Below are 26,228 nucleotides of genomic sequence, written 5' to 3'. Positions count from 1 at the left end.
ATACCTCAAAAACCCACTCTTTGACCTTAAACTTGATAGTCAGCAAGAAAAATAACTCTAGAGAGGAGAATTTTTCTAAATATATGCATATTACATAATCATATTTTTTACTGTTCTTTAATATTTTATATATGTTTGAATGAATCTGTCAAGTTTTTATGACAGCCACTGTATAAAACCAAATGAACTGGAAACTTAGTTTTATAGTTATAAGTGTTATGACTTTATTAATATAAAATGGACTTTAACTGGGTGCTCGCCTGTGTGTAATCAAACGCATCAGCTTGGGCAGACTTAGGGTATGTTCGCGTACAGACGACACCATTGTCAAAACAATAACCATGCACACGGATTCGCGAAAATGACTAAAAATGCTGTATTCTGCTCTCAGGCCATTAGATGGCGATGAAACCCTATAGACTGAACACGTAATATGCGCATGCACGACGTCATCATCTTCAGAGATTTGCGTTTTTTGTTGTTTACATGGAGACCGGTTTCAAAAACTTGCACTTTGAAACCCGTTTCAAAAGTTCGTGTTTTCAGGCACCCAAAACGCCATTGTCGTGTAAACGAATGGCCAAAACACATAAAAAGTTGCATGTTTTTATTTGAAATCGGTGTTGTGTAAACAGCCCCTTAGTCTGGAGACTGAACTAGCGCTCACAGCTTGAATAACCTACTACTGAGATATTTTCTGATTATGATACTTTTGCTTTATAACTTATGTATGTAAATAATTTTGAATATATGTTTGCTTGTTTTTTTTGCATCTGTAATCATATGGTATATTTTCTTTATCCTTTTTTGTTAGTATTGTTATTCTTACTTTTGATATCAGTATTGTTATTGTATTTTCTTTTTAAAAGCCTCCCGTGGACAGGTGTTGCAAATTAGCCTTGTGCTAAAACACCCAAGCAAATGCATATGGTCGTCCAATGTAATTGTAATGTCCATGTCAAATAAAAACAAACAAACAAACAAGCTATAGCTGCAAATTCTTTTGACAGGTGTTTTCGACCAAATCTTGATTTGGGAGTACAATATACCTGTAGGATATGTCCTGCCTGTACCCTTCCAGCAAATTCAAAGGAGACACATTGAGGAATTGGATTTTGGAGGATGTTCATTTAATTGAGTCAGCCCTTTATGTATTTTGTCTCATTTAGATGCATCTAATGAGTTTTAGCAACGTCATTAGCAGAATTACACAAATATTTAAATTCAAAATTAAACTAGCATGGTTTACTTGGTATCACGTTATTTAAATCACCTCAAAATTGTGTCTTAAGCAGACATGGCTTAGTTGGAACAAGATGCGTCAACACAGTTATAGCACTTTTTGGCACAACTGTACATTCATATTCATGGTTTTGCACAGTGGCGTAACTTTGTTTTAAAAAGTGGGTGGGACAGGTGTGTGTGTGTGTGAGTGTGTGTGGGAGGGGGATGTTATATAGTATAGAATATACAAGTACATTGTGTTGAATTTGTCGTTTAATGAGATCTGATCCGACTATTATCTTTATGCACTGCAACGGATTGAAGCGCGCGTCCGTATGATTCGTGAAGACTGTGCGCGAGTCACAACAGAACACTGTATCCGCGCCACTGATAGCAGAAGCAACGAGCACTTTGGTCACTTGATTTCAAAAACAACACATTTCAGATCGCCTCTAATTTAACAAACAAACGAAATGAATATTCTACTAGAGTTAACTGGAGATGTTTTATTTATTCGTATTGGTATATCCGTGCCGCCTGATGTTTCAAAAGTGGTGGGGACACAATCCACCCTGGCAAAAAGTGGTGGGGACATGTCCCACCCGCAAATTACGCCTATGGTTTTGCAGTTATAATGTGCTCAGCTCCAGTCAAAAAGCTCTGTCCCAGTAGACGTAGGATGGAACATCCAAGCCTACGGAAATGTTGTCTGTCTGCTGCTCTATTTTAAGCATTTAGGACTTGCAATTGATTTAATCTAGAATAATTTGTTGCGGAAATGTCTGCCCACTGATATCCCAGTCTTCTGGAATAGCTCTTTTCATTAATCATATTTTCAAATTGACAATGTAGTCTGCTTTGCTGTATTCAGAGGGAGTTTGGTAAATATTTGATTTATTATATGATTAATCATATGTGAAGGCCAAATAGATGACATTTTAGTGAATAATTAAGAAATGTGTGTTTTTTTTCTTATTCACATTTCTTTGTTTGCCTCGTCATTGATCATGAATAAGAAATGTTATTTTTTTTTGCAACCACCAACACCACTGGCTATTTATCAAATGTGCTGATCTCATATTTTTTCCCAAAACATCAAAATAAAGTTGTGTCAGTGATACACCCACTATGAAACCCAACTTTTCAATGTACTCAGATCTAAAACATGAACACAATTTTTTTTTCTATTCGTTGGTGCTGATTGGTCAGTGAAGTTGCCCTCAGGCCCTGTCATCCTAAAATACACCGTATACCACAGTGATGTGAAACACCTGTTCATCACTGTACAGCACTCATTAAGGGTCAGCTATAAGCATTAATTAACATGTCATGGACTATTTTCTAGCAGAAAGATGAAACAATGCATTTAATAAGATAATGTTTTAACATTTAATTTAGTAAATTATTTAGAGTTTGCATTTAACTGTTTTTATAAATTTTGAGGAATACTGAGTCAGTTTTCGTGAGATGAGTAAATGCATGCTCACACTTAGAACTGCAATAACCATCTTGTTTACACATGGAGTCAATAAATGAGAAAACAGTAACTTGCGTTACATTTTTGTAAAAGTAACTCAGATATTTTATTGTAAATTCAAAATTAATTAGTTGATTTACTAATTACTTGTTTAAAGTAATCTGATTATGTAACTCGCATTGCTCGTAATGCCTTACCCCCAACACTGTTAAGAACAATGCCATCAAGAAAGACATTCTGCAGCAGTTTTATCAGTGAATGCAACAGAATAAACATTCAGCTCTTAAATGTCAGCTCTAGATTTAGATGTGTAAGTTGCCACAGGGGTTATATAACATCTACCCCAATTCCTCCAGATGCCTCTCATATTTGGAGGATCACAATGGCTTCTTTGAAAATAAAAACAGTTTCTTCAAGAACCCTCCCATGACTCATAAAGCTTGTAAATCAAAGTCTCATTTGAACATGTTCATCAAATTACACTATTGTGTCAGTACACTTTTTTCATAACATATATTCAGGATTGTATCAATAGGTAAAAATGGCCTATTAACAAATTCAGATCTTCATAGGAATCATAATTTTTTTTATATTTAATATTGTATGAAATGAAAATTTAATTATGACTAAGTAAATTTCGAAAGGACTTGTTCACCCCAAAATGAGTCTTCAACAAGCTTTTTTTTTTTAAAACAAACAAACAAACAACGTGCTGCAACCTAAAGAAGATGCATGCAAATAGAAAAAAACGCATGCAAATAGAAAAAAACACCACCAAATAAAAAAAAAACATCTTCATCAGTTTCACAACACACGGTCTCCAAATACTCACAACACAACCAAATACAGAAACGCGCTGCAAAAGTTCACAACACAACCAAATACAGAAACGCACTGCGAGTAACACAGACCACAACGGAAATGTTTCCGGGGAACCAAATAAGTGACGAACTCGGCTGGGACGTGCTTATTGCTCGTGAGCATCCCTTATGAAATGTTTCTTTATGAAAATTTAAACATAACATGAAACAATTTGTATAGTGTAACTGATGTATAGATTAATATCTTGCCTTCATGTTCTTCTTTATCTTTTTTATTTATTTATTTTAGTTTTCAGCTCATTGCTCTTTTCTCATTTGTATTCTGATGACATTGAACATTTTGTCAATACATTTTGTATATTGTATACAAATTGTATGTCATAAAAAATTGAATCTGTGTTTTGCGGAAAAAAAAGTTAAAAGAAATAAAATAAAGAATTTTGAGCTGTAAGCAAAGAGTATAGAAGAACTATAAAAAGTATAATATTATAATATTATTTATATATAAAATATATTACAATATTATTTTAATATTATAGTTTATTTATAAAAAAAATATAGACTTTCACTTCTTGTCAATAAACGTTCTTTGCTGTAAACGCCAATACGATATTTTTTTTTTTACGTATACAGCTAAACGCATCTCTGTGGACAGGGCCTAAGTCCTGACTGGAAATCCTTGCAGATACCATTTCTTTCTAAAAAGGAACATAGTTGTGAGGATATTGCTTTTTCTAGTATCTTTGACAGAAAAGGTAGATTCGAGATCAGCCTGTAGTTGACTAATTCTGTAGGATCAAGTTGCGTTTTTTTTAACAAGCGGTTAAATCATAGCCAGCTTAAAGGTTTTTGGTATATATCCCAATGACAAAGATGAATTAATGATATAAAGAAGAGGATCTTTATGACCTCTGGAAGCATGTCTTCAATTTTTCAATTCGCTTAGTCGGTATGGGGTCTAACATAAATCTTGTCGATTCAGATGATTTTAATGAGTTTAGAAAATTCTTCCTCTCCTATAGCAATGAATGAATCAATTTTTTTCTAAGGCAGACTACAATGCACTGCCTGATGTGTACTGTAGTAGACAGTTGCATAGTTATAATTTTCTCCCTGATATTATCAATCTTGTAAGTAAAGAAGTTCATAAAGTCATTACTGCTGTGCTGCTTGGAAACCTCTGGGGTTGAAGCTTTATTTTTTGTTAATTTAGCCACTGTTTCAAATAAATTGTTAATTTTCTTCTGATAGGGATGACAAGTAAGCAGATCTAGCAGCTTTTAAGTCCTCTCTGTATGCAACTGTGTTCTCTTTCCATGAAATGCGAAAAAACTCTAGTTTTGTTTTGTTACAGTTGCGCTCCATTTTTCTGGCCTGAATGTGCTTGTTGTACCACGGTGTTGGACTATTTTCTTTAATCTTCTTTAAGCGCAAAGGAGCAACTGTGTCTAAAGTACTGGAAAAGAGAGAGTCGAAAGTTTCTGTCGCAATATCGAGTTCTTCTAAACTATCTGGGATGCTGAGGAGATGAAACTGGTCAGGAATATTATTAACAAAGCGATCTTTCGTGGCAGAAGTGATAGGTCTAACATATTTGTAACACGGAGTCGACTTTGCAGCCTTGGCTAAATTAAGTATAAACAAGACTAGATAATATTCTGAGATGTCATCACACTGCTGTAGAATTTCAACGGTATCAACATTGATTCCATGCGATAATATTAGATCTAGAGTATGATTACGACAATGAGTAGGTCCTGATATGTGTTGTCTAACAACAATAGAGTTCAGAATGGCCCTCATTTATCATTCTTGCGTAGAAACGGGCGTATATGTTGGCGTAAGATTATGCTTACACTCCTCTCACCGCCTGATTTATGAAGCTGTGCGTACCTTTGAAATCCAGGTGTACGCAATACCTGCCCTTGATAAATGCCGCGGCTGAAAACGATCGTCATTAGAATAACACGCCCCTATATATTCAAGTATCCGCTTCCCCCACACCCTCATTTTACGCCATGGCCACACGGAAGACGGCAAAGAGGAGACACTTCTCTGGAGATCGAGACCATCACCATCATGAAAAATTATTATTAAATCAAACAACAATATTGTTGATGATAAATTCAAAGTTAATTGTATTTTTTTTTTCAAAACGCGATAAATCCATCCATTTTTTGTCTAAAAAAACAACAACCAAAACAACAAGAGAACATGCAACATATAATCAGGGACTCATACTATAAATTAATACAAATTAAATAAGTGCAACTGCATGAAATAAATAAAAGCCAAACAAAATAAATAGTAAAATAGATTAAATAGTAAAAATAAAATAAATATTTCCAATGTCAGGTTCCAATATTGTCCACCACATAAAACAAATAATTTAAAAATAACACACAAATACAGTCCTTAAATACAACGATGTTAAAAATACATTCACATCATTTAGTAACACATTTAGGCTAATAGTAAAGTAATAACAATATTCAGGCCTACTATTAGGCTTGTAGCCATTAACTAAGTGCATTTAGTTTCATATTTGTTAAAAAAATAATAATGTTATTTTTTCCCCATCTATGTTTATTATGAAAAGTGAACATAGGCTAAGATAGGATGCGCAATATATCGGGAGACATGCTCAGACATGATTTTGGCCACTCAATTAAGTTTTGTTTTGTAGAAAGGCTTTCTTTAAAGTGAATTTCGTTTTGTATAAATTGTATCTTAATTTTAATATTTTTTTCATCAACCAATAAAATAATAAATAATAAGCAAATAGCAGACAATATAATCATGAGTCATGACATGGAGGCGCGGTCCCTTGCATTGCACGTGAACTGGAGCGCATCTCATCACAAACTAACCGAAACTCAGTATATGCCTCACAGACATGAGAAATATATCTATAAAGAAAGCTTGAAATGTCTTTAAACGAAACAATTATAAACGAAAAGAAATAGGCTACTCTCTCTATAGGCGCGTTCACTACGGAGATGGTGATCATCAATTTCATCTTTGCAGACACAACACTAGTTTATTAATAGAAATAAAATACAAATTTATTTTTAAAAATGGCTTTTATCGCGTTTTGGAAAAGAGCTCCTCATAACTTTTAGTTTGTCAGTGCGTTTTGTGGTGTAAGGAATTGTTTTTCTGCGCATTTCCGCACTAACTCAAAACGTGCGTACATGTACACCACCTCCTGACCTGGCGTAGGATTTGAGCGTGCCGTACGCCAACGTCCATATTGATAAATATCAAAGTCACCGTGGTTTTGGGTGTACGCCAGATGTACGCTGGAAATTTGGTGTACGCACTTTTGATAAATGAGGGCCCATGTCTTTAAATGCCAATCCCAATGCATATTATCATTTACTCTAGATAGCGTTGCATTAAGCACCAACACTTCAAAATATTTATATTTAAAACTAGACTACTCAGTAATTCTGAAGATACTACTATAAATTACAGCAACACCTCACCCTTTGCCTTTCAGACGAGGCTCATGTTTATAACAGTAATCTTGCGGGTGGACTCATTTAAAGTAATGTAATCGTCTGGTTTTAGCCAGGTTTCAGGATAACATCTGTCCCTGTATCTGTCTTTCTGTGTTTCCCCCCTCTTATTGTATTTGGTTCGGTCCTGTTTCCCAGTTTTCCCGCTCCTCGTCATTCCTCAGTGGTAACACCTGTCCCTTATCATCATCATGTCATTCACCTGTCTCCTGTTTATGTTCCTTTGTTCACCCTTGTATATATACCCGGTGTTTTCCCTCTATCTTTGTCTGTTCTCGTTTAAGTATAGTATGTGTAGTGGTTCCTGCAAGTTTCTGTTCTCATTAAATCCTGTTACCTGTTCATCTTCGTCTTCTCGTGATTCCTACCACCACCACACCGTGAGACCAGGTTTCTGTCAAACACATCAGATCTAGGTTTTAATCTGTAATCATATCATTAACAATAAGTGCTTTTGAATTAAGGGATCGAATATACAGAAACCCGAGCGTTATCATTTGTTCATCCGTATTATATCTTCTTTTTATTTGTTGAACATCAATTACATTTTTACCCTTCCATGGGTTTAAGAGTTTTTTGTATGTCCTAATTTGGGGAACAGACACAGCCTCTATATGATGATATCTAGGTGAAAGAGTCTCTATGTGATGGGATTTATCTGACCTCAGTGACGTGAGACAGCTAGCAGACGGTCGGTTTAGCCAGTCTGTCTACTTCCTGACCTGAGCCCCAATTCATGTTTGAGCTCTAAGTCTATGTGCCCTATTACTAGAGAGAAGAGCAGCACCATTCCAGAAGGGATGAATACCATCTCTTTTAAACAGGTCAGGTCTGCTTCAAAAACTTTGCTAATTGTCTATAAATTCTATATTATTTTGCGGACACCACTTAGACATCCAGCTATTGAGTGAGCACAGTCTACTAAGTATCGAATCACTCCGGTGAACAGGAAGGGGGCCAGAGCAAATTACAGTGCCTGACATCATACATGCACCTTTTTAACTTTAATTTTAGTGATCTCAGACTGGCGAAGTCGAACATCATTACTGCCGATGTGAATAATAATCTTGGAGAATTTAGCTTTAGCCAGCACTTTTAAATTAGCTTTGATGTCAGGCGCTCTGGCTCCCCGCAAACATGTGACTATGGTGGCTGGTGCGACATTTTCACATCCCATGTAATAGAATCGCCAATAACTAGGGAACATTCAACAGGATTCTCAGTGGGTGTTTCACTGAGTGGGGAGAACCTGTTTAATGTTGTAATCTGAACGGAAGAGCTGTGTTTTGTCCCATGACTACAGTGTCTCACGGTCACCCAGTTGCCCTGCTGCATGGGTTCTACAGCCGGAACTGAACAATGTACAGAGTTCACTAAGCTAGTCGCATCCAAAGCAGTATCTAAAGCCCTTGCACTCTTACTATCCACAATTAAAGTTGGGATGCGTGTCTCTAGTTCTGAAATCTTCTCCGTCAGCCTGACTGTCTCCCTGCATTTATCACATGTAAATCCGATATTGCTGACAGAAAAGGCTATACTATACATGTGACATGAAGTGCAAGTGACTAACTGGAGAAGACATTACTCAACGTGTTTGTTGACTGATCCTGTACTTACCACAGTTATTTGATGTATTCGTTAAAGGTGCGACCGCGCGTGAGAAAAATGGTGCATTAACAGGCTAGCGAGGTACTAGCGAGTTACTAGCGTGTTGTGCAGGCTAGCAAAATTACTAGCGTGTTGTGCTAGTGATAACGATTTAGATAGAAGCTAGCAATTTCAGATTAATGTGTGGTGATGAGTAAGATATATTTAGCAATATAAACAACATGGAGCAGTAAATAAAGATTCAAACAGAAAGCAATACAGAGCTTACAGACGCAAACCACTCAGCAGCAAGGCAGACAGGAGCAATCGACAGTACAGTTATTTAACACAGTTATTCTAACTCTGATTTGATACAGCAGGGTCGTCCCTGTAGCATTTTGGGGGCCCTAAGCAGATTTTCAAAATGGGAACCCCTACATAGCTTTAACTAACCACCCCCTTTTACCTATTGTACAGTATATGTCCTACACTCTGAGCCAGAATTATGCATAGGCATTCTATGCACGGGCATATGCTGGCACATCTAGGGGGGCCCAATTACAGTGAGGATAAATAATTATGTTTTAAAAATATTATTATTATTATTAATTCACTCTAATAGTAAAACAATGTAAGACAATTCATTTCTAAATTAAAAAAATTTTAAAGATCAGAATTTTGCAAATATTTAACCAATGAAACGTATTAAAAAGAACTTGTGTGAGTAAACCTCGTATCTCTATTGGATCCTCAAACTGTCAGTCAAACCTCATAACTCCAATCGCCTCTCTCATGAATGAAGTGCTGCATGAAGTTCAGACCATCTCTGCTGTTTGCAGCTCCAAGGGTAACAAAATAACTAGTTGTTTTCTTTACTGAAGAAACTCTCTATAAATGGTCTGTGCGTAGCACTTTATTTTTTATAACATGATATTTTGGACAAATTGTAGACAAACAGCGTCCACATAACTACAATAAACTTTATAACCTGTAAGTTGATGGAAACGTAATGCGATGCTCTTACTGCCTTGGGTGCGTCAGTTTTAAAGGGATAATCCACTATTTTGGGAAATAGGCTCATTTTACAACTCCCCCAGAGTTAAACTGTTGAGCGCAGTTGACGGAAGGTAGCCTATTTTCAGGTGCTGTGTCATATCATTGCGCCTGCTGCACTCATGGTACGGCAGTAAAATTTCTTGATTATTACCCAGGAATGAGAGTATAGTTCCTAGCCATATCAGCCAAGAAAATCCCAACATTTACATTTCATTCCATTACATTTCCGTCGGTCTTAGTGCATGATGTAACTACAGAAGAATCAAGTTTTAAATGGGAAGAATATCGAAACACTTTGGTCATTTTTTTTTGTTGAGAAATGCTAATGGTCTTGTCCACTTTAATGCTGTATGCTAAGCTATGCAAAAAGTGGTACCGCCAGAAACGGAGATCGGCTGAATGGATTCAAAAACGGTAAAACTCAACAGTTTAACTCTGGGGGAGTTGTAAATTTAGCCTATTCCCAAAAAAGTGGTGTAGCCCTTTAATGGCAGACAAAACACGTAACGTTACAGTAGGCTATGTCTGACATCAAATTTTAGCTTGATCTTGGTGGAATGTTTATAATATAATGACACATGCAAGTGTCTGATCAGATAAAGCCACAATATAAACTTTGACAACACATTGTTTAATTATAAAAAAAAAACTGTCCCGGAAGAAGAGAGATTGGGCGGTAGTTGGCAGGGCAGGCAGGGTCAAGAGGTTTTTTTTTTGTTTTTTGTTTTTACAGAGACATGATGATATCTGATTTAAAAGCAGCTGGGCAGATACTGGTGGACAGGGAGGAGTCGAAGATGGAGACTTGATAGGGGAGGATAAGAGGGAGTAAAGGGGGTAGGAGGGAAGTAGGTATGGGATCCAGGGGGGAAGAAGTTGGGTGGGCCTTTGAAATGATGGAGGAAAGTATAGAATAAAATCAGGGTGGAAAGTCAGTAAAAGGGGCATTAGGAGCAAATGGAGGTAAAATGGGAAGCTGGGGATGGGGGCTAGTCTGGGGGAGAGTCTGGAGGTGAAAGCAAATAGTGCTGATTTTATTTGCGAAATAGCGAGAAAAATCACTCGCAGTGAGAATTGGGAGAACTGAAGATTGGGGTGAAGAAGGGGGACAAAGTATTTTATTTAGGGTTAAGAAAAGCTGACGGGGATGGGGACCCAGAGCAGTGGTAAGAGTTTGGAAGTAGTCATGTTTGGCTAGTTCCAAAGCAGAGAGGAAATTAGAAAGGAGGGAATGATAGGTTTGGAGGTTCAAAGGTGAGGGAGAGGACTTCCAGAGTCGCTCAACCCGGCACATTGAATGTCGATCTGATTTAAGGGAAGGAGTGAGCCATGGTTGAGAAGGCCTATGTGAATGAGAATAAGGACATAAGGGGGCCAGGGAGTTGAGGGAAGAGTATAGTGCACTAGATAGAGTGGTAGAGGCTAAGTCCTGGTGAAGGGAAGAGAAGTCAGAGATGTAGGGAAGCAGCGAAGAGGAAAGGGAGATCAGGGAACTGGTGTCTAGAGTACAGAGATTACGACAGAGGACAGGGAGCAAGGGTAGCGGAGTGGAGGGAGAGGGGGAGGGTAGGGAGAGGGTAAGGGAAAGAAGGAGATGATCAGAGGGGGGTCGGGGGGCAGTTATGGTGGATGATGTTGCCTTACTGTCGGAGAGGAAGATAAGGTCGAGGGGTATTACCAGAGGCGTGTGTAGGGGGTGAGGGGAGAAGCGAGAGGTTAGAAGAGTTGGTGAGGGGGAGAAGGGCAGAAGCAATGGGGGAGCAATGCAGATGGAGGTTGAAATCAAAGGAAAGGGGGGGGGGGGGGGGGGTAGGGGAGGGACATGGGTGAAAGACTCGCTCTCACAGAGCCCAATGAAATGGTGAAATCCTGAATGCTCTCACTTAAACAGGAACAGGGGGTGGGGATACCTAGGGGGGAAAGAGGGAGGAGAAGTGGTGAGGCAGACTCACTCACACTCAGTCTGAGCATTGGCTACAGGTTCTAAACTGAAGCAAGGGGAGTGGGAGGAGTGGGGGTAAATTAGTTTAGGTGGGGTACAGGGAGAAAAAAAACCTTGGATGTAAGTAGCATCCCAGCCGTGGCCTGATGATGTGAATGCCTGCTCCGCCTCCAGCAGGTTAGAAGCTGCTGGGGTTTAGAGTCACAGTTTTGAACAGTGGAGAAAGGCGAACAACAGATAAAAAGTGAATAGTGCAGAGCTGATTGCAGACACAGACCTTCAACACAGAACAGCAGATGTAGACGGTAGACAGCAGTTGTGGTGAGTTTGAATGTTGAATGAGCGCTACGCGGCGAGCTTGGATGTAAATAGTGTCCCAGCCGCGGCCTGATGATGTAAATGCCTGCTCCGCCTCCAGTAGGTTAGAAGCTTTAACACAGGAATGCCAGGACACGAAACAGCAAATGCAGACGGTAGACAGCAGGTAGTTGTGGTGAGTTTGAATGTTGAAAGTGCGCTATGCGGCGAGCTTGGATGTAAATAGCATACCAGCCGCGGCCTGATGATGAATATGCATCCCGTAATCCACTCTGTTAGTGATGGTGTGTTGGTGCAGGTGATCTCTTGCGTGCTGTCGCGAGCTTGCGAAGTCAGTCATCGATTCACTGTATGAGCGCAGCAGAACCAGGCTCTCGTCTGTGTTTTGTCCATACACACATGCATGCTGCTCCACTGCTCCTGGTGTTGACGCAGATTCGCTGTGTCTCAAGCACGCGGCAACTCGCTCGTACGCTCACACACTCCTCACACGCCTACACAAGCGCCTAGATGTACAAGGCGCAATTCAATTCGATTTCAATTATAAATATTATAAATATAAATATTAGTAGGCTACACAAGATAGGCATTCATTTTTCTCAAGAAAAAAAAAAAACAACCTAATGCTGTAAACATACAGAGAGCCCTATTAGCTGGTAGTATTATTTAAGGTTAAAAATAACTAAAATTAAATATAATGTGTTTTTATAATAATAACAACTTTATTAAATGATATAAGTAAAATATAATAAATATGCAATATAGTACACATATTTAGCAAAATACTCTCTATAGCTCTTTTTTATTAATTAATTAATGTGCTATAGCCTATATTATGGTCATTAAATGGCTTTCCTGAGGTAAATGTCATGTGACACAACTGTTCTCCAGCTGTTTTATTGACCTCTTTCCGCGGCTGAAAACACTGATTGATTGATATTATGTATGAGGATTGGAATATACATTTCCAGAGCCGGCCCGAGCCTTTTGGGGGCCCTAAGCAGAATTTGATTTTGGGGCCCCCTCCCACTACGCGGAGTCACCTGTGCTTGACGATTATTGACACAAATACCACACAATAATGATACATTATAAATTAATACAGTGAGGTTATGTCTTATTAATACAAAATAAATACTTAAAAAAAATAGATAGCCTACTTAAATAAAAAAGTTTTAACTTTTACTTTACTCTTTTACTAACTCTCTGAAACTTCTTAAAACAAACTGTCTCAAAACATATCATATAAATTATTTGCTAAAATAATGACAAAACTGAGAAATCAGAAACATAATAAGAGCAAGGGTTCAAAAATGACAATTATTGTTGAAAACTGTAAAAACATTATTATTTCTCAACTGTCTCAATACAGTGTAACTGTCCTCAAAATCTTTTATTTTTATTTTTTATTATTATTGTAACAGACTTTGTTGGATTGTACATGACAGAATCCAACAAATCCTGTTACTATAATACCGGTAATGATGTACTGGCGCTCGTTTTATATATGTGTATGCAATGTATGTTTCCCCCCGGGGCTTGCCGTAGATAGGAATGGGTCAATTGCTGCACAAAACACACCGTAAATAATCATGCAAACATACTTTTATCTTGCTCTTTTTGTCCCCTTCTCTGTCATTTTTGTCTTTCTATTTTCGGCACCCGAGGGATACGTCCTTTTTGTGACATGGCTTAACATTACCGTGACTATGCACAGCTGTGCACGAATTGTCTATGCACACGTGAGGTGTCTAGATTATGCGCATGACTTAAACGCTGGCAAACCCAGCAGCCGTTGTAGGCAGGTATATTGATCATGAAATCAGAATTTACTTGTCTTTAATTATTCATTCATATTAATTAATTCATTTATGTCACTTGTTTAAGTCATCTAAAAATTTTTTTTCGATGTTTCGACTCGATTGGGGGGCCCCCTGGTGGCCAAGGGGCCCCAAGCAGCCGCTTAGTTCGCTTATGCCTCGGGCCGGCCCTGTACATTTTGGTAAGTTGTACTGAATCTTTCAACATTGTTCATTCGTGATTATTTACTATTAGCTAGAGACGATCGGTTCATGTGCCGCTTGAACTGAGGCGCTAGGGATCGGTCACATTTACAAGCGCCAAAACGGTATTTATTGTTTGAATTTCGTAACAGAATTGACATAATCTGAGAGCTGATTTTTTTTTTATATCATAAGTAACCTGCTCTCTGTCTTGTCTGTCGGTCTCCGTGTCCTCTATGCTTTGCGATTTTCCTGTGCGTGAGAAAATGGATGTGTGGCGTGAGAGCGTTTGAAAAGTGTCAAATGTGTGAGTCACATGCTGAATGAGTTAGAGTTGGCAGCCTTATAGTTATATAGTGTATCTTTAAGAAAGCAAATAGATTCAAGATACAATTTCTTTTTGTTTTGCTATATAATTAGCTGTTCTATATAGTAATGGGAGTAATGTTCTATTTTAAAATGTTTGAAAACATTGAAAAGAGTCAAGATTTCACCACGCTACATTTTTCACTCTTAAAATGTTTTGCATGGATTCGGTTTGAACAGTTGACACAGATGAACAGAGCACATTCATGTTGCGATTGTGTTGTCAACATGAAATACTTACCTTCAAACAGCATCATGATCAGAGAAGCGCACGACTAACATGTGGGGGTTTCTCCGCAGTCCAATGAATGATTGCTAGGCCAGCTTCAGATATGCACGCTTCATAGCGAAGACTCGCACTGAGACAGACATCTCAAGAGTTTAGCTCAGTATGTGTATGATGATGAGAAGAACAAACAGAGAAGAGTGAAAGGCACAGCATGATGCACAAACTTACTTCTGACCTGTTTTCTTGTCTTCTGTTCCAGTTCTACCAAGTCACACATGTGGAAATCCAGGGTTGATACCCAGAGGGATTATCCACGGGACCAGGTACAACGTCGGCGACAAGATCCGCTACAGTTGTGTGATGGGATATGTTTTGGAGGGGCATGCAGTGCTCACGTGTATAGTGAGCCCAGGAAGTGGTGCATCATGGGATTTCCCAGCACCATTTTGTAGAGGTAAGATGCTCTTTGCTCACATGGATGGATGGGTTAAAAAGCAAGGTTTCCACAGTCATGGAATATTCTGGCTACTATACATGTTCTTGCAAAAACATGCTGCTCTTACATTTTCTGTAGTATAGTATACTTTAATGGATGATGTATGACGTAATTATCAGTATTAAACAGAGAAGACTAGGATGGTTACTGTATGCCCCAATGCAGTGTGCTCAAATTGACCTTCCATTTTCAGTTTGACAAATGAACCACCAAGTAATATTAACCACATTTTTGACATTTGTACACAACGTTGACTTAAAAATTCAGCCATCCATCCATTCTCTAAACAGCTTATCCTATGTAGGGTCGAGGGGGTACTGGAGTGTCTCAGACCATATGCGTGGAAATATGCGTGTTCCCTGGACAAATGCCCCGACTTAAAAAATAAAATAAAAAAATAAAATAAAATAAAATAAACAAATACATTTTATAACCTCACATGCAAATTTGAAAACAACATATTTCCTGTGAAATAGTGCACAAAGTGTTTCATTTACTCACTACGTTTTTTTATTTATTATGTTTTAATAGTAGGCAGTGTACAGTAGCCACATCTATAGAGATTTCCTTGATTTTGTCCATCGGGAATTGATTGGATCTATGGATCATTGTCGTTTGCTATTGCTGTGATCTCTTGTGAGTGACAGGTTGTCCCGCCCTCTCGCCAGTAAGCACATCATCAGAGAAGAGAAGTGATGTTGCAAGAGGGAGGGAAAGTTATTTTGATTAAAGATAATGAATTTAAAAAAATGCAGTATTTATAATAAATACTGCAATATCCATAAAAAAACATATTTGAATTGAACAAGAATTGTCGATTTTGATTTCATGATTAGGTAACACATACAGGCATAAACATTGTCTTTAATGCACTGGTCAGTTTTGAGATTTTGGCTTGTGTTGTTTCAGACTAGTCGAAAGAAAACATCCAAAATACACTCTTTTAGTGTTTATTTTATTGCACTTTATCTATTTGCATCTGTAGATTTCAATTGCAATGCATATCTCAAAAGGCCACTTCAGTAGCACTTCATAAACCTAACTTTCCAGTTTTATTCCTAACTATATTCTAAAGGTTTTTACAGAGGGGTTTGTTCATATATCATTTACTGGATTTTATACAATATTTTATTCTTAAAATCTTTGACTCTAATATGTCAACAAAATGAAACAATTATTTTGAGTCCAAAGTATGAAGCTTGATCCAAATGTTCAGATATATGTTCCAGAAATGTATGCAAATTAGTGCAAATTATTTGATAATGACTCATTTGAATATATAAAATAACATTTAAAAAATGTAATGCAAATAACATTTGAAATTCTTAATGTAATCATTTATCTGGGGAAGAATATGGTGATATCTACTAGTTATGTTTTTACACTATTCACTTGGGGTGTCTAACACATTTTTCAGGTTCGTCTAACAGTTGTATTCAGGTAAGAAATTCTAAAGAAATTGTATAAAATAATACAATCTAAAATAACACTGAATAGGGAGTTTCTTTTTTTTTTTGTCGTTTAACTCTTTCCCCGCCAGCACCACCACTGTTTTGGTCATTTAAAAAAATAAATAATCCATGGCCCACAGAATATTTTGCTGAATGAATATCTGAACATGCAATATATCAAAAGAAAGAACAGAGCTTCTGCTTTAAATAAATAAATATTCTAGATGTTGTGTTAATTTTTTTAGTGCACAACACTAAATTTAACGAAACGAAATTTAAAAAGCAAACATAAGTTGACAACAGAACGAAATTAATCCACAACACAACGGAAATGAGCCACAACACAACAGAAAATGTACAACACAGCGAAATAAAGCCGCAACACAACAGAAATGCTCCGGATCACTAGAGGGCTATCGGAGCGCCAATAATTAGTTTCCCTTGCCATAGTTTTCCACTATAGAGTCGGCAGTCTTACTATATCAATACCACGATTAGTTTTAACAGTATGTAACCATTGCATATTGACATAAAATATTACTTCAAAATCACCTACATGAATTATAGCTGCGTATTTATACTCGAGAATGCTTTGACACGCTACTACAGTTCATGATCCCTAACGGAACGTCTGCCAATTCCATCAAGTGGTTAAAATGTATCATTTATTATAATATAATTTGATAAATAAAAATAAAAACCATTTGGTGAATTACAGAATTACAGGAAGGTATTGGCACAACTAGGAACATACCTCAAACTTTGGGACATGAAAAAAAAAACTTTAGGTGAATTACAGTAGGCCTAATGTTTTTATGAAAAACTAATTGTGTACTGTGCATACAGAGAGCTATTGGCACAATTTCACCTGTTGTAAGTCAGTCTGGTTAATAGGAACTACAACCTTTGAAACATGCTAAAAGAAAAAAAAACTTTTATTATATTACAGAAATTTCCTAAAAAATAATTGTTTAGTGTGAATACATGAAGGGAGATTGGAAAAAAGTCACCTGTAGTAAGTCAGTCTACTACCAATACAATCAAGATTTGGATTTCGAACATGTCTGTTCTTGTATGTTAAAAGTTATTTTAATTAATACAAATTATACATTTAACAACTTGGACGAATTGAAACACGTTCCCAGAGGGATGCGCTTGTAGCGTGTCAAAGCATTCTAGAGTATAAATATGCAACTATAATGCACGTAGGTGATTTTGAATTAATAAATGTCGATATACAATGGTATGGAAGCGTATTGCATTCACTTGAGGAAAAAAAATCTACTCTGTTTTTCTGAATTAACGAGTTAATTTTCTCAGAATTACGAGATATTTTTTCATGAAAAAAATGTTTTTGCTCTGTTTTTCTGAATAAATGACTTAATTATCTCAAAATTATGAGAAACTTTTTTCTTGAAATATAATGTATTTGCTCTGTTTTTCTGAATTATTGAGTTAATTATCTCAGAATTATGAGATCATTTTTCATTAAAAAAATATTTTTTTCTGTTCTTCTGAATTAATGAGATCCCTACGGAGCTCGTTGTCTGGGTTACTGTGATTGTAAATAGGTGTCGTTTGTGTTTTAACAACGTTTAGCTCAAGAATATTGATCCGGGAAGTTCGAATAGCATATTTGAATATATTACCAACTTCGCTGAACTCCTTGAGTTAAGCACTGACTGCATTTCTATATATTTGAGTCCAAGTTCAAACACTATGAAACGCTGTTACTGAAACGCATTAACGTACGGATCTCTGAAGCTCTGCCAGCGGAACATTAAACAGGAAGTGTCTGTCCGAGCTCACAACAATGAAATTGATATGAAAAAAAAAAGATATTGTATTAACAAAGTTCGGAAGGAGCACATTCAGATAATTACCACGAGTGGAGAGCACTCTACAATCAATGATTAAAATGTGTATATATAGACTCAGCAGTCTCACCTCATTTCATTGACAGTTTAGCAGCGTCCCTCCACCACCCCTTCTCCACTCTTCTAGTCCTAACCACTTTACATATGGGGGGAGTACTCTGGGTTCGGGCCGAACTCCGTGCTCGGAGCTCTCCCCCCAGACAGCACGCCAAATACGCATTATACTTTACCCCCTCTAATTTTATGTAAGTGTGAACTCGTGAATATCTTTGCGTGGGAACGCAAATATCTTTGCGAGGGAACGCAAAAGATTTGAAAAAAATGTTTATCCCATCCTAAGTTTTTTTTCCACCACCACGTCCCTTTAGGGGCTCCGTAATCTCCCAATGTCTCAAACCCAAAGTAAAATAAAGCCGGATTAAACTTGAAAGGCGGGACATGTTTACTTCCTTGCAATCCAGCTAAAATAGAGCTCCTGGCAGGATTTTGAGGGATCTCATTAATTCATAATTCTGAGATAATTAACTCATTAATTCAGAAAAACAGAGCAAAAACTTTTTTCCATGAAAAATTATCTTGTAATTCTGAGATAATTAACTCATTAATTCAGAAAAACAGAGTAGATTTTTTTTCCTCAAGTGAATGCAATACGCTTCCGTACAATGGTTAGCTACATACTGTTAAAACTAATCGTGGTGATGATATATGTTTTAGACTGCTGACTTTATAGAACAGTGGCATGGAAAACTAACTTTATCACGCTCCGAGAGCCCTCTAGTGGTTGGGAGCATTTCTGTTGTGTTGCGGCTTTATTTCATTCAAAGGCATCTGAAATAATGAACTAATTGCAATGTAGTGTTGTCAAAAATATAGATTTTTCGATACACATTGATACTGAAATATATGAAACGCTTCCAATACTCATTTTCCGCATAATACATGCACAATACTAGCTGCGCTGTCTCGCTCTCTCATCTCTCAGACAGTGAGTTACACACAAACCCACCTTCCCTCACTCACTCGTTTAATTTTCTTCGGATGAATATTGTTGTTGTTACAGGGCTTGAATTTCGCCGTGTGATTGCATGTATTGCACATAATTTTACTCATTCCCGCAGATTTTGTGTGCGCAGATAAAGCCGCCTCTCAGCCTACTAATTATATATTTTTTTTTCACTGTTTATTGTGCTTAAACAGTCAAATACACACAAAATGATGTCAACATGCTGGTCTTGGCGAGTATTCACATAAACAGTCAGTTATGTTTTAAGTGAAAGTAAACAGTTGAGAAAGAAAATGCATGTGTAACAATACTATGGATCTGTACGTCAGGTAGAGATGACAGCAAGTGACAGCAGCCTAATATACCTGCAGCCAAATGTGGCTGGTGAGCAAAAAAGTACATGTAAAGCCCTGCTGACAAACATCCAATTTTCTCCCAATCGTTTAAGTTTACTTAACACATAAACTGACTATGTGTACGAGGATACTTACCGTGATTGGCATTTTAACATAATTTTGTGTGTCTTTTGTATGTCTGTTCAATCATGATAAGATGCGAAAGAGAAGTCAACGAATTGCAACCTTAAAAATATAATTTAGTTGAATTCTATATAGTTTTAAATTGACTAATTGTACCTTTGATAGTTTTGAACTTTTATGCATTTTTTTTTCAGCTGAAGGATCATGTGGGGGAACGTTAAGAGGAACAACAGGGACAATATCAAGTCCACACTTCCCTTCAGAGTATGAAAACAATGCTGACTGCACGTGGAGTATTCTTGCTGAACCGGGAGACACCATTGCCCTAGTCTTCACAGACTTCCAACTAGAAGATAGATATGACTTTCTAGAGATCAGTGGTACAGAAGCACCATCAATATGGTGAGTAAACTGGCCTCTATTGTTTCATTACATCACAAACTGTTTTCATCTTAGGCTCATGTTGAGCAGCATCATCATAGGATCCTTTTCATAAAATCTGTTAGCAGAGCGACTCTTTTTAAGGCTTTATTCAGACAGGATTTGCTTTGTAAATGACATTTGATCTACAATTGTTAATAAAGCAACGTCTGCGATTTTATATACTGACTCAGACGGGATTGGGATCTCTGTAGTTATTACTAGTGGGATTGTTTATTGCCTGGATGTGCAGTTAAAGAAAATTAAGTGCTTTGTATACAAGCATCACAAAACTCATTCAGTCATTATTTTTATTTTATTTTATTTTATTTTTATGGGGAGTAGTTATGGTATAAAATTAATTTAAAAAAATACTATTTTTTAGCACGATAAGTTGAACGCTTTGTATTGTAGGTCACAAATCAAATAAACAAATTTGTCAAACATGATCAAACAAGTCAAAGTCCATCAAATTACACGAGAAGCCAGTTTTAAATGTAATACTGTTCCCTTCATAATTTTCACTTACCACATATTAGTGGTAAGTGTGTGGTAAGTAATATATTACTCATACAATTATTCTTTTTTATTATTATCATATCAAATCTTTAAATATCTTTTAAAACAATAATATAAAAAACTGTTTTTATTCTTTATATAAAGTAGCTGATTATAGACCATGAAAGTTGAAAGAAAATATTTAGAGGTTGAAAATTGCTAAAACAACTTTTACTATGCATTTAAATGCAAATCTGAACATTCATAAAGAATCCATAAATGCTCGTCGTCCCCAGAAGAGAGTGAGACAGAGAAACATCATATCTTACATTTAAATAGACATATCAAATAGTAGAAAAACGGTATTATGTAGCCTAGTATCACGGAGACGGCAACATCTGTGCTCATTTCACTCAGATAGTTTACACTCATTCACTTCACACATGATTATAGAGGTTTATGTACAGTATAATATTGTGTTATCCCCGGCTCACCTGTTATTCAGCAAACACAAGAAGTGGATGTCTCTGCCGAATATGTTTGTTATTATTTGGTAAAATACAGTACATTATTTGTTTTTGAAGCCATTATCCGCTTTTGGCACATCCCTACCATTGATGCATAAGATGCCCTTTCGAACTCAAATCATACTGGATAACTTGATCATCACGTTTAGCACAAACTTTTATATCTCTATTGTTGCTATCATAAAAGCAAATGGGTGACATACCAGACATTCGGGAAATTTTGGAATCTTTTCACTCGGTCAATCATGCTGATAGTATATTTTAAAATAAAAGATGCATTGCGTCAAGTTAATGATTACATTTTCTTTTTACTTAGCCATATTGTTATTTTACTCAGACATTTGTCAGAAAGTTGCAGAATTTTATGGTCAAGGAATAAAAAATATACCCCAATCAGAGACATTCTGATCTGGACAGGACTTTTCAAAGGATTAGTTAACTGAAAAACAGAACTTAATAATCCCTTTCATTTTTACAGAGACTGCAAGAAAGAGATAAAAGAAAGAAAAAAAACAGACATATTTGATTCTGAGGGGATTAAAGGAATTATTCACACAAAAATGAAAACACTCACCCTCATGTCAAACCCAAATAACTGCTTTTCAAGACAAACAAAAACAAGACATTTTAAGGACCTTTATGCTGCTTTTTCCCCATACATTGACAGTTTATAGTTTCTAAGGACTGTCAAGCTCCAAGACAGAAGAATAGACTGAAATGTCTGTTTTCATACATTGCATAAATGTATGTACCAGCATAAGGTATGTTTTGCATGCTGATACCATAATGGCCCTGCTGGTCCACCTGCTAGGCCAGCACTATACCAGCTCTAACCAGCATGCTGGATATTTCAGCAGGTTTATGGACTAATTTAATGGTGGTTTTATGTTGCTTTTTGGAGAAATATACACAAATTTACCTAAACTCCTCATGGCAAACTATTCTCATCTGAAAAGGGCTTTGTCTGTCTTTCAGATATTGATCTAGAATACCCTCAGTTGGAAATGAGATGCCATTGATCTCACTGATAATTTAGGAAACATATTACTTTATCTGTGACTCTTTGAATTTGTTCCTGCATCTGTCAACTTGATGACCACCACTCCATGCTTTAATGCTTTCCTTTGTTTTCTCTACTCACCTGTTTCTGTCTCATTTCATGAGATGCTTCTCTGTTTTCAAAGGTTTGCAATTGTGACCAAATTGTAAATCATAGCCTAGTGAGAGAGTATTGTACAGAAGGCTCTGCCTGAACTCTATTAACTTCAAGCTCTGTGAATAAACATGTCCTCGCTCTTGATGTGTGGAGCATCGAGGCTGTGTAGTCGCACAGGCACCCTCAGAAATAATTTGCTTTTCCTCTTCACCAAAACACAGGCTTGAAATTACATAAACTTGCTGTAAGAGAGCAATGACATTACTTCACAAGGCCGGTGATGAAATAACAGCACAAGATATTTACACTGCATCAGAAAGCTAATATCAGGATGTTTATTCTTATAAACAGCACCAGCATTCTATTTACATATAACATAGGAATATCATGCTGTACATAATCCAGATGTGAATGGTAATGGTAATGGCAGGGATGTTTTTTTTTTTTTTTTTTTGCATATTCAGAAATGTTTAGCATACAATTTTGCTATTTATTGCTCATCAATTAAATTTATGATTTAATTGAGTTAGATTTAATTTCACTAAAAATACACAAAGGACAAAGTTACATTTACAATGCCACATGCTGTATAGTTGTAAAGTTGGTAGTGAGTTGCCCCACCTCAATTCTATGAAATTGTTCTCCCTAAATATTGCTGGAGTACCTCCTTTAATGGAAATCATCTTCGAGATAAAATATAAAATTCAATCACTTTCGAAAGTGATAGCACACCAAAAAGCTGCATGATTTGTGTGAAGTGATTTTATTTTATTAAAAAATAAATGAATTAATTGATAATTAATAATTAATTTTATTTATTTATTGTGTTTTTTGGAACCCAGTCCAACCGAATATTATTATTATTATTATTATTATTAAGTTACTGTAAGTCAAGTTGTCACCTTCATTTGTATAGCACTTTTAACAATACAGAATGTTTCAAAGCAGCTTTACAGTGATAATAATAGGAAATTATAAAGTTATTGTCCAGCTAAAGTTAGTTTTGATTGATTGATTCACTTCCATTGCAAAGATCATTAGTGATTAACTTAGGGGCCGCTAACACGACACCGTTCTAACAGAAAACACCAAACACGTTCCTGCCCGCTCATCCGCACAAAACAGTGCCTGGTGGCTCGAGAACGGAAACCCTGAAATAGATTCCGAGTGCAAGCCTTGAAAAATTTGAGAAAAAAAAAGGTTATCTCTGCGCAAACCTCAGAAATGCAAACCCGCGAAAACGCAGACGGCATGCACATGCGCATCACGTGTTTAGTCTATCCACCTTATTCTGCTCTAAACAATGCGCCCCGCCATGACGACGACTCCGGTTGCCTACTTCCGGTTTGTACTGTATTAGCAGTGAGAGAATGAGTTCAGGCTCTACATGTGCTGTTGTTGGTTGTTTTAACAATTCAAAGAAGATAAAAAAATTTTTTTAGAACCTGGGTGCTTTGAGCACAAGATAAAAAGGAGAGAATGCCCATGTCCGGTTCGTATCAGCTACAACCCCAAACCAGAAAAAGTTGGGACATTTTGTAAAATGCAATAACATCAAGAATCTGTGATTTGTTCATTCTATTTAACCTTTTATTTACTGACAAAAGTACAAAGAAATGTTTTCCAATTATTTCACTGACCAACATAATTGTACTTTGTAAATATGAAATTGTTTTGATTTTGATGGCTGCAACACACCCCAAAAAAGTTGGGACAGAGACATGTTTACCACTGTGTCACATCACCTTTCCTTTTAATTACACTTTTTAATCATTTGGGAGTTGAGATTACTAATTGTTACTAATTGGAGTTTTGCTAGTGGAATATTTGCCCAATCTTGTCTGATACAAGACAGCCGCTCAACAGTCTGTGGTCATCGTTGCCTGATTCTCCTTTTCATGATGGGTCATACATTTTCCATAAGAGACATATCTGGACTGCAGTAAACAGGCAGACACATCCCTTCTATGGTGCAGAGTGTCTAGAAACCACTCAGTTTTAGCATGTGCAGAATGAGGCCTGGCATTGTCTTGCTTCCCAGGAAAGATGTCATCTTGATGGCAGTTTATGTCTCTGTACAATCCAAATATGTGCCTCCATGTCAATGGTACCTTCACAATAATGCAAGTTACACATACCGTTTGCAATGATGCACCTCAATACCAGCACAGATGTTTGCTTTTGCACCTGTCACTGGTGAAAGTCTGGTTGGTCCCTTTCATCTTTGGGACTGAGAACTCGATGTCCATTTTCTCCCAGAAACAAGCTGAAACATGGACTCATCTGACCACAGCACACATTCCCACTGTCTTCTAGACCATCTGAGATGAGCTCAGGCCCAGAGAACTCGCCGGCATCTCCACATAGAACTGATGTAAAGCTTTCTCCTTGCGTAACAGAGATTCAAGAGGCATTTCTTAATGCAGAGTCAGACTGTGTTCAGTAAAAAACGGTTTTGCAAATTACTCCTAAGGACATGTGTCTGTATTTAACAGAAAAGCATGATGGTATCTTGTGCAATGCCATCTGAGGGCTCAAAGGTCACACACATTCAACAGAGGTCTACTGCCTTACCCAACACAGACTGAGATTTCTCCGGATTCCCTGAATCTTGTGGCAATATTATGTATGGAAAGGCATAATTTCTTTGCAATCTTGCATTGGGAAATGTGATTTTTTAATTGTTTGACAATTCTCTCATGATTTTTGGCACAAAGTGATGAGCCATGACCCATCTTTGCTTTAAAAGACTGAGAAGCACTTTTACACCCAAACATGATACCCTCAACTATTACCAATTCACCTGCTCATTGTGGACTGTTTCAAAAGAGTTGGATAATCTAATTTGGATAATGTTGATGTTGGTCAGTGAAAACATTGGAAAACGTTTCTTTGTACTTTTGTCAGTAAGTAAAAGGTTAAATAGAATGAACAAATCACAGATTCTTGATTTTATTGCATTTTACAAAATGTCCCAACTTTTTCTGATTTGGGGTTGTACATTAAATGCCAGAGAGTAGACGTTTTTGGTTAGCTCCGCTAAAACTGAAGCATCCAACGAAAAAGGTGTATCTCTCCGCACCATTTTGTTGACAAACGGCTAATACGTTACCAGTAGGGATGGGCATTTCAAGCAAAAATAATAATCGCTGGGTATTATTCAATTATTATTCGAAAATTGCACCTCAACTGGTATGAGAAGTATATCTATAGAAAGCTTGAAATGTGTACTTTTAAACAAAATAATAAAAAACGAGCAGAAATGGGCTGCTCTCTGCTTATGTATAGGTTAATTCGTATGAAGTGTGCATTTCTCTCTAGGCGCGTTCACTACTGCGAACATGGCGAGTCAGCATCATCAAATGTATCTTTGCAGTCGACACTTACAGAAAACACTAGTTTATTATTAAACAATTCAAATGTTTAATGCATAATCATTACTTTTGCCATTTTTTTGGTGGCAAGCTTATGCGTGCGTTGAGATGCAGAATAGGCAATATATTACGAAAACGCTCATTATGGTTTAGCATTCTCTCCCATATAGTATACATAACTTCCAACCCAACTTCAGTCGTGCACGGGCAGGGGCAGCCCTACTTATTTCACATATTTTCTAACCAGCACATCACTGGGGCGTTCTGAGCTAGCGGCGCTTAATCTTCATAAAGCTTCGAACCGGAAAAGGACAACTGGCTTCCGGTTCAAACCCGCTATAAATCATGGGTAAATTCGCTAACCAGGAAAAAGGTGGATACAGTAGGTAGACAACCAGAATGC

At 37.0% G+C, this 26,228-nt stretch overlaps 1 protein-coding gene across 1 annotated transcript in view; it reads left to right on the top strand.

The window, feature by feature from the left end:
* Nucleotides 1-11,955: 11,955 nt before the first annotated feature.
* The window catches only part of csmd1b (CUB and Sushi multiple domains 1b), a 325,939-nt gene continuing 311,666 nt past the window's right edge, over nt 11,956-26,228 (top strand). Inside the window, exons 1-3 of the mRNA XM_077218011.1 lie at nt 11,956-12,121; nt 14,804-14,998; nt 20,045-20,252. Of these exons, the coding sequence (XP_077074126.1) occupies nt 14,905-14,998; nt 20,045-20,252 (302 nt within the window). The 5' untranslated portion in view covers nt 11,956-12,121; nt 14,804-14,904. The remainder of the gene's footprint in view (nt 12,122-14,803; nt 14,999-20,044; nt 20,253-26,228) is intronic.

The sequence above is a fragment of the Siphateles boraxobius genome, unplaced genomic scaffold (assembly GCF_051911475.1).
Source record: "Siphateles boraxobius isolate OS27281-9 unplaced genomic scaffold, OSU_SipBor_1 12, whole genome shotgun sequence".
Taxonomy (NCBI): domain Eukaryota; kingdom Metazoa; phylum Chordata; class Actinopteri; order Cypriniformes; family Leuciscidae; genus Siphateles; species Siphateles boraxobius.
This window is presented reverse-complemented; position numbering and strand designations above follow the sequence as displayed.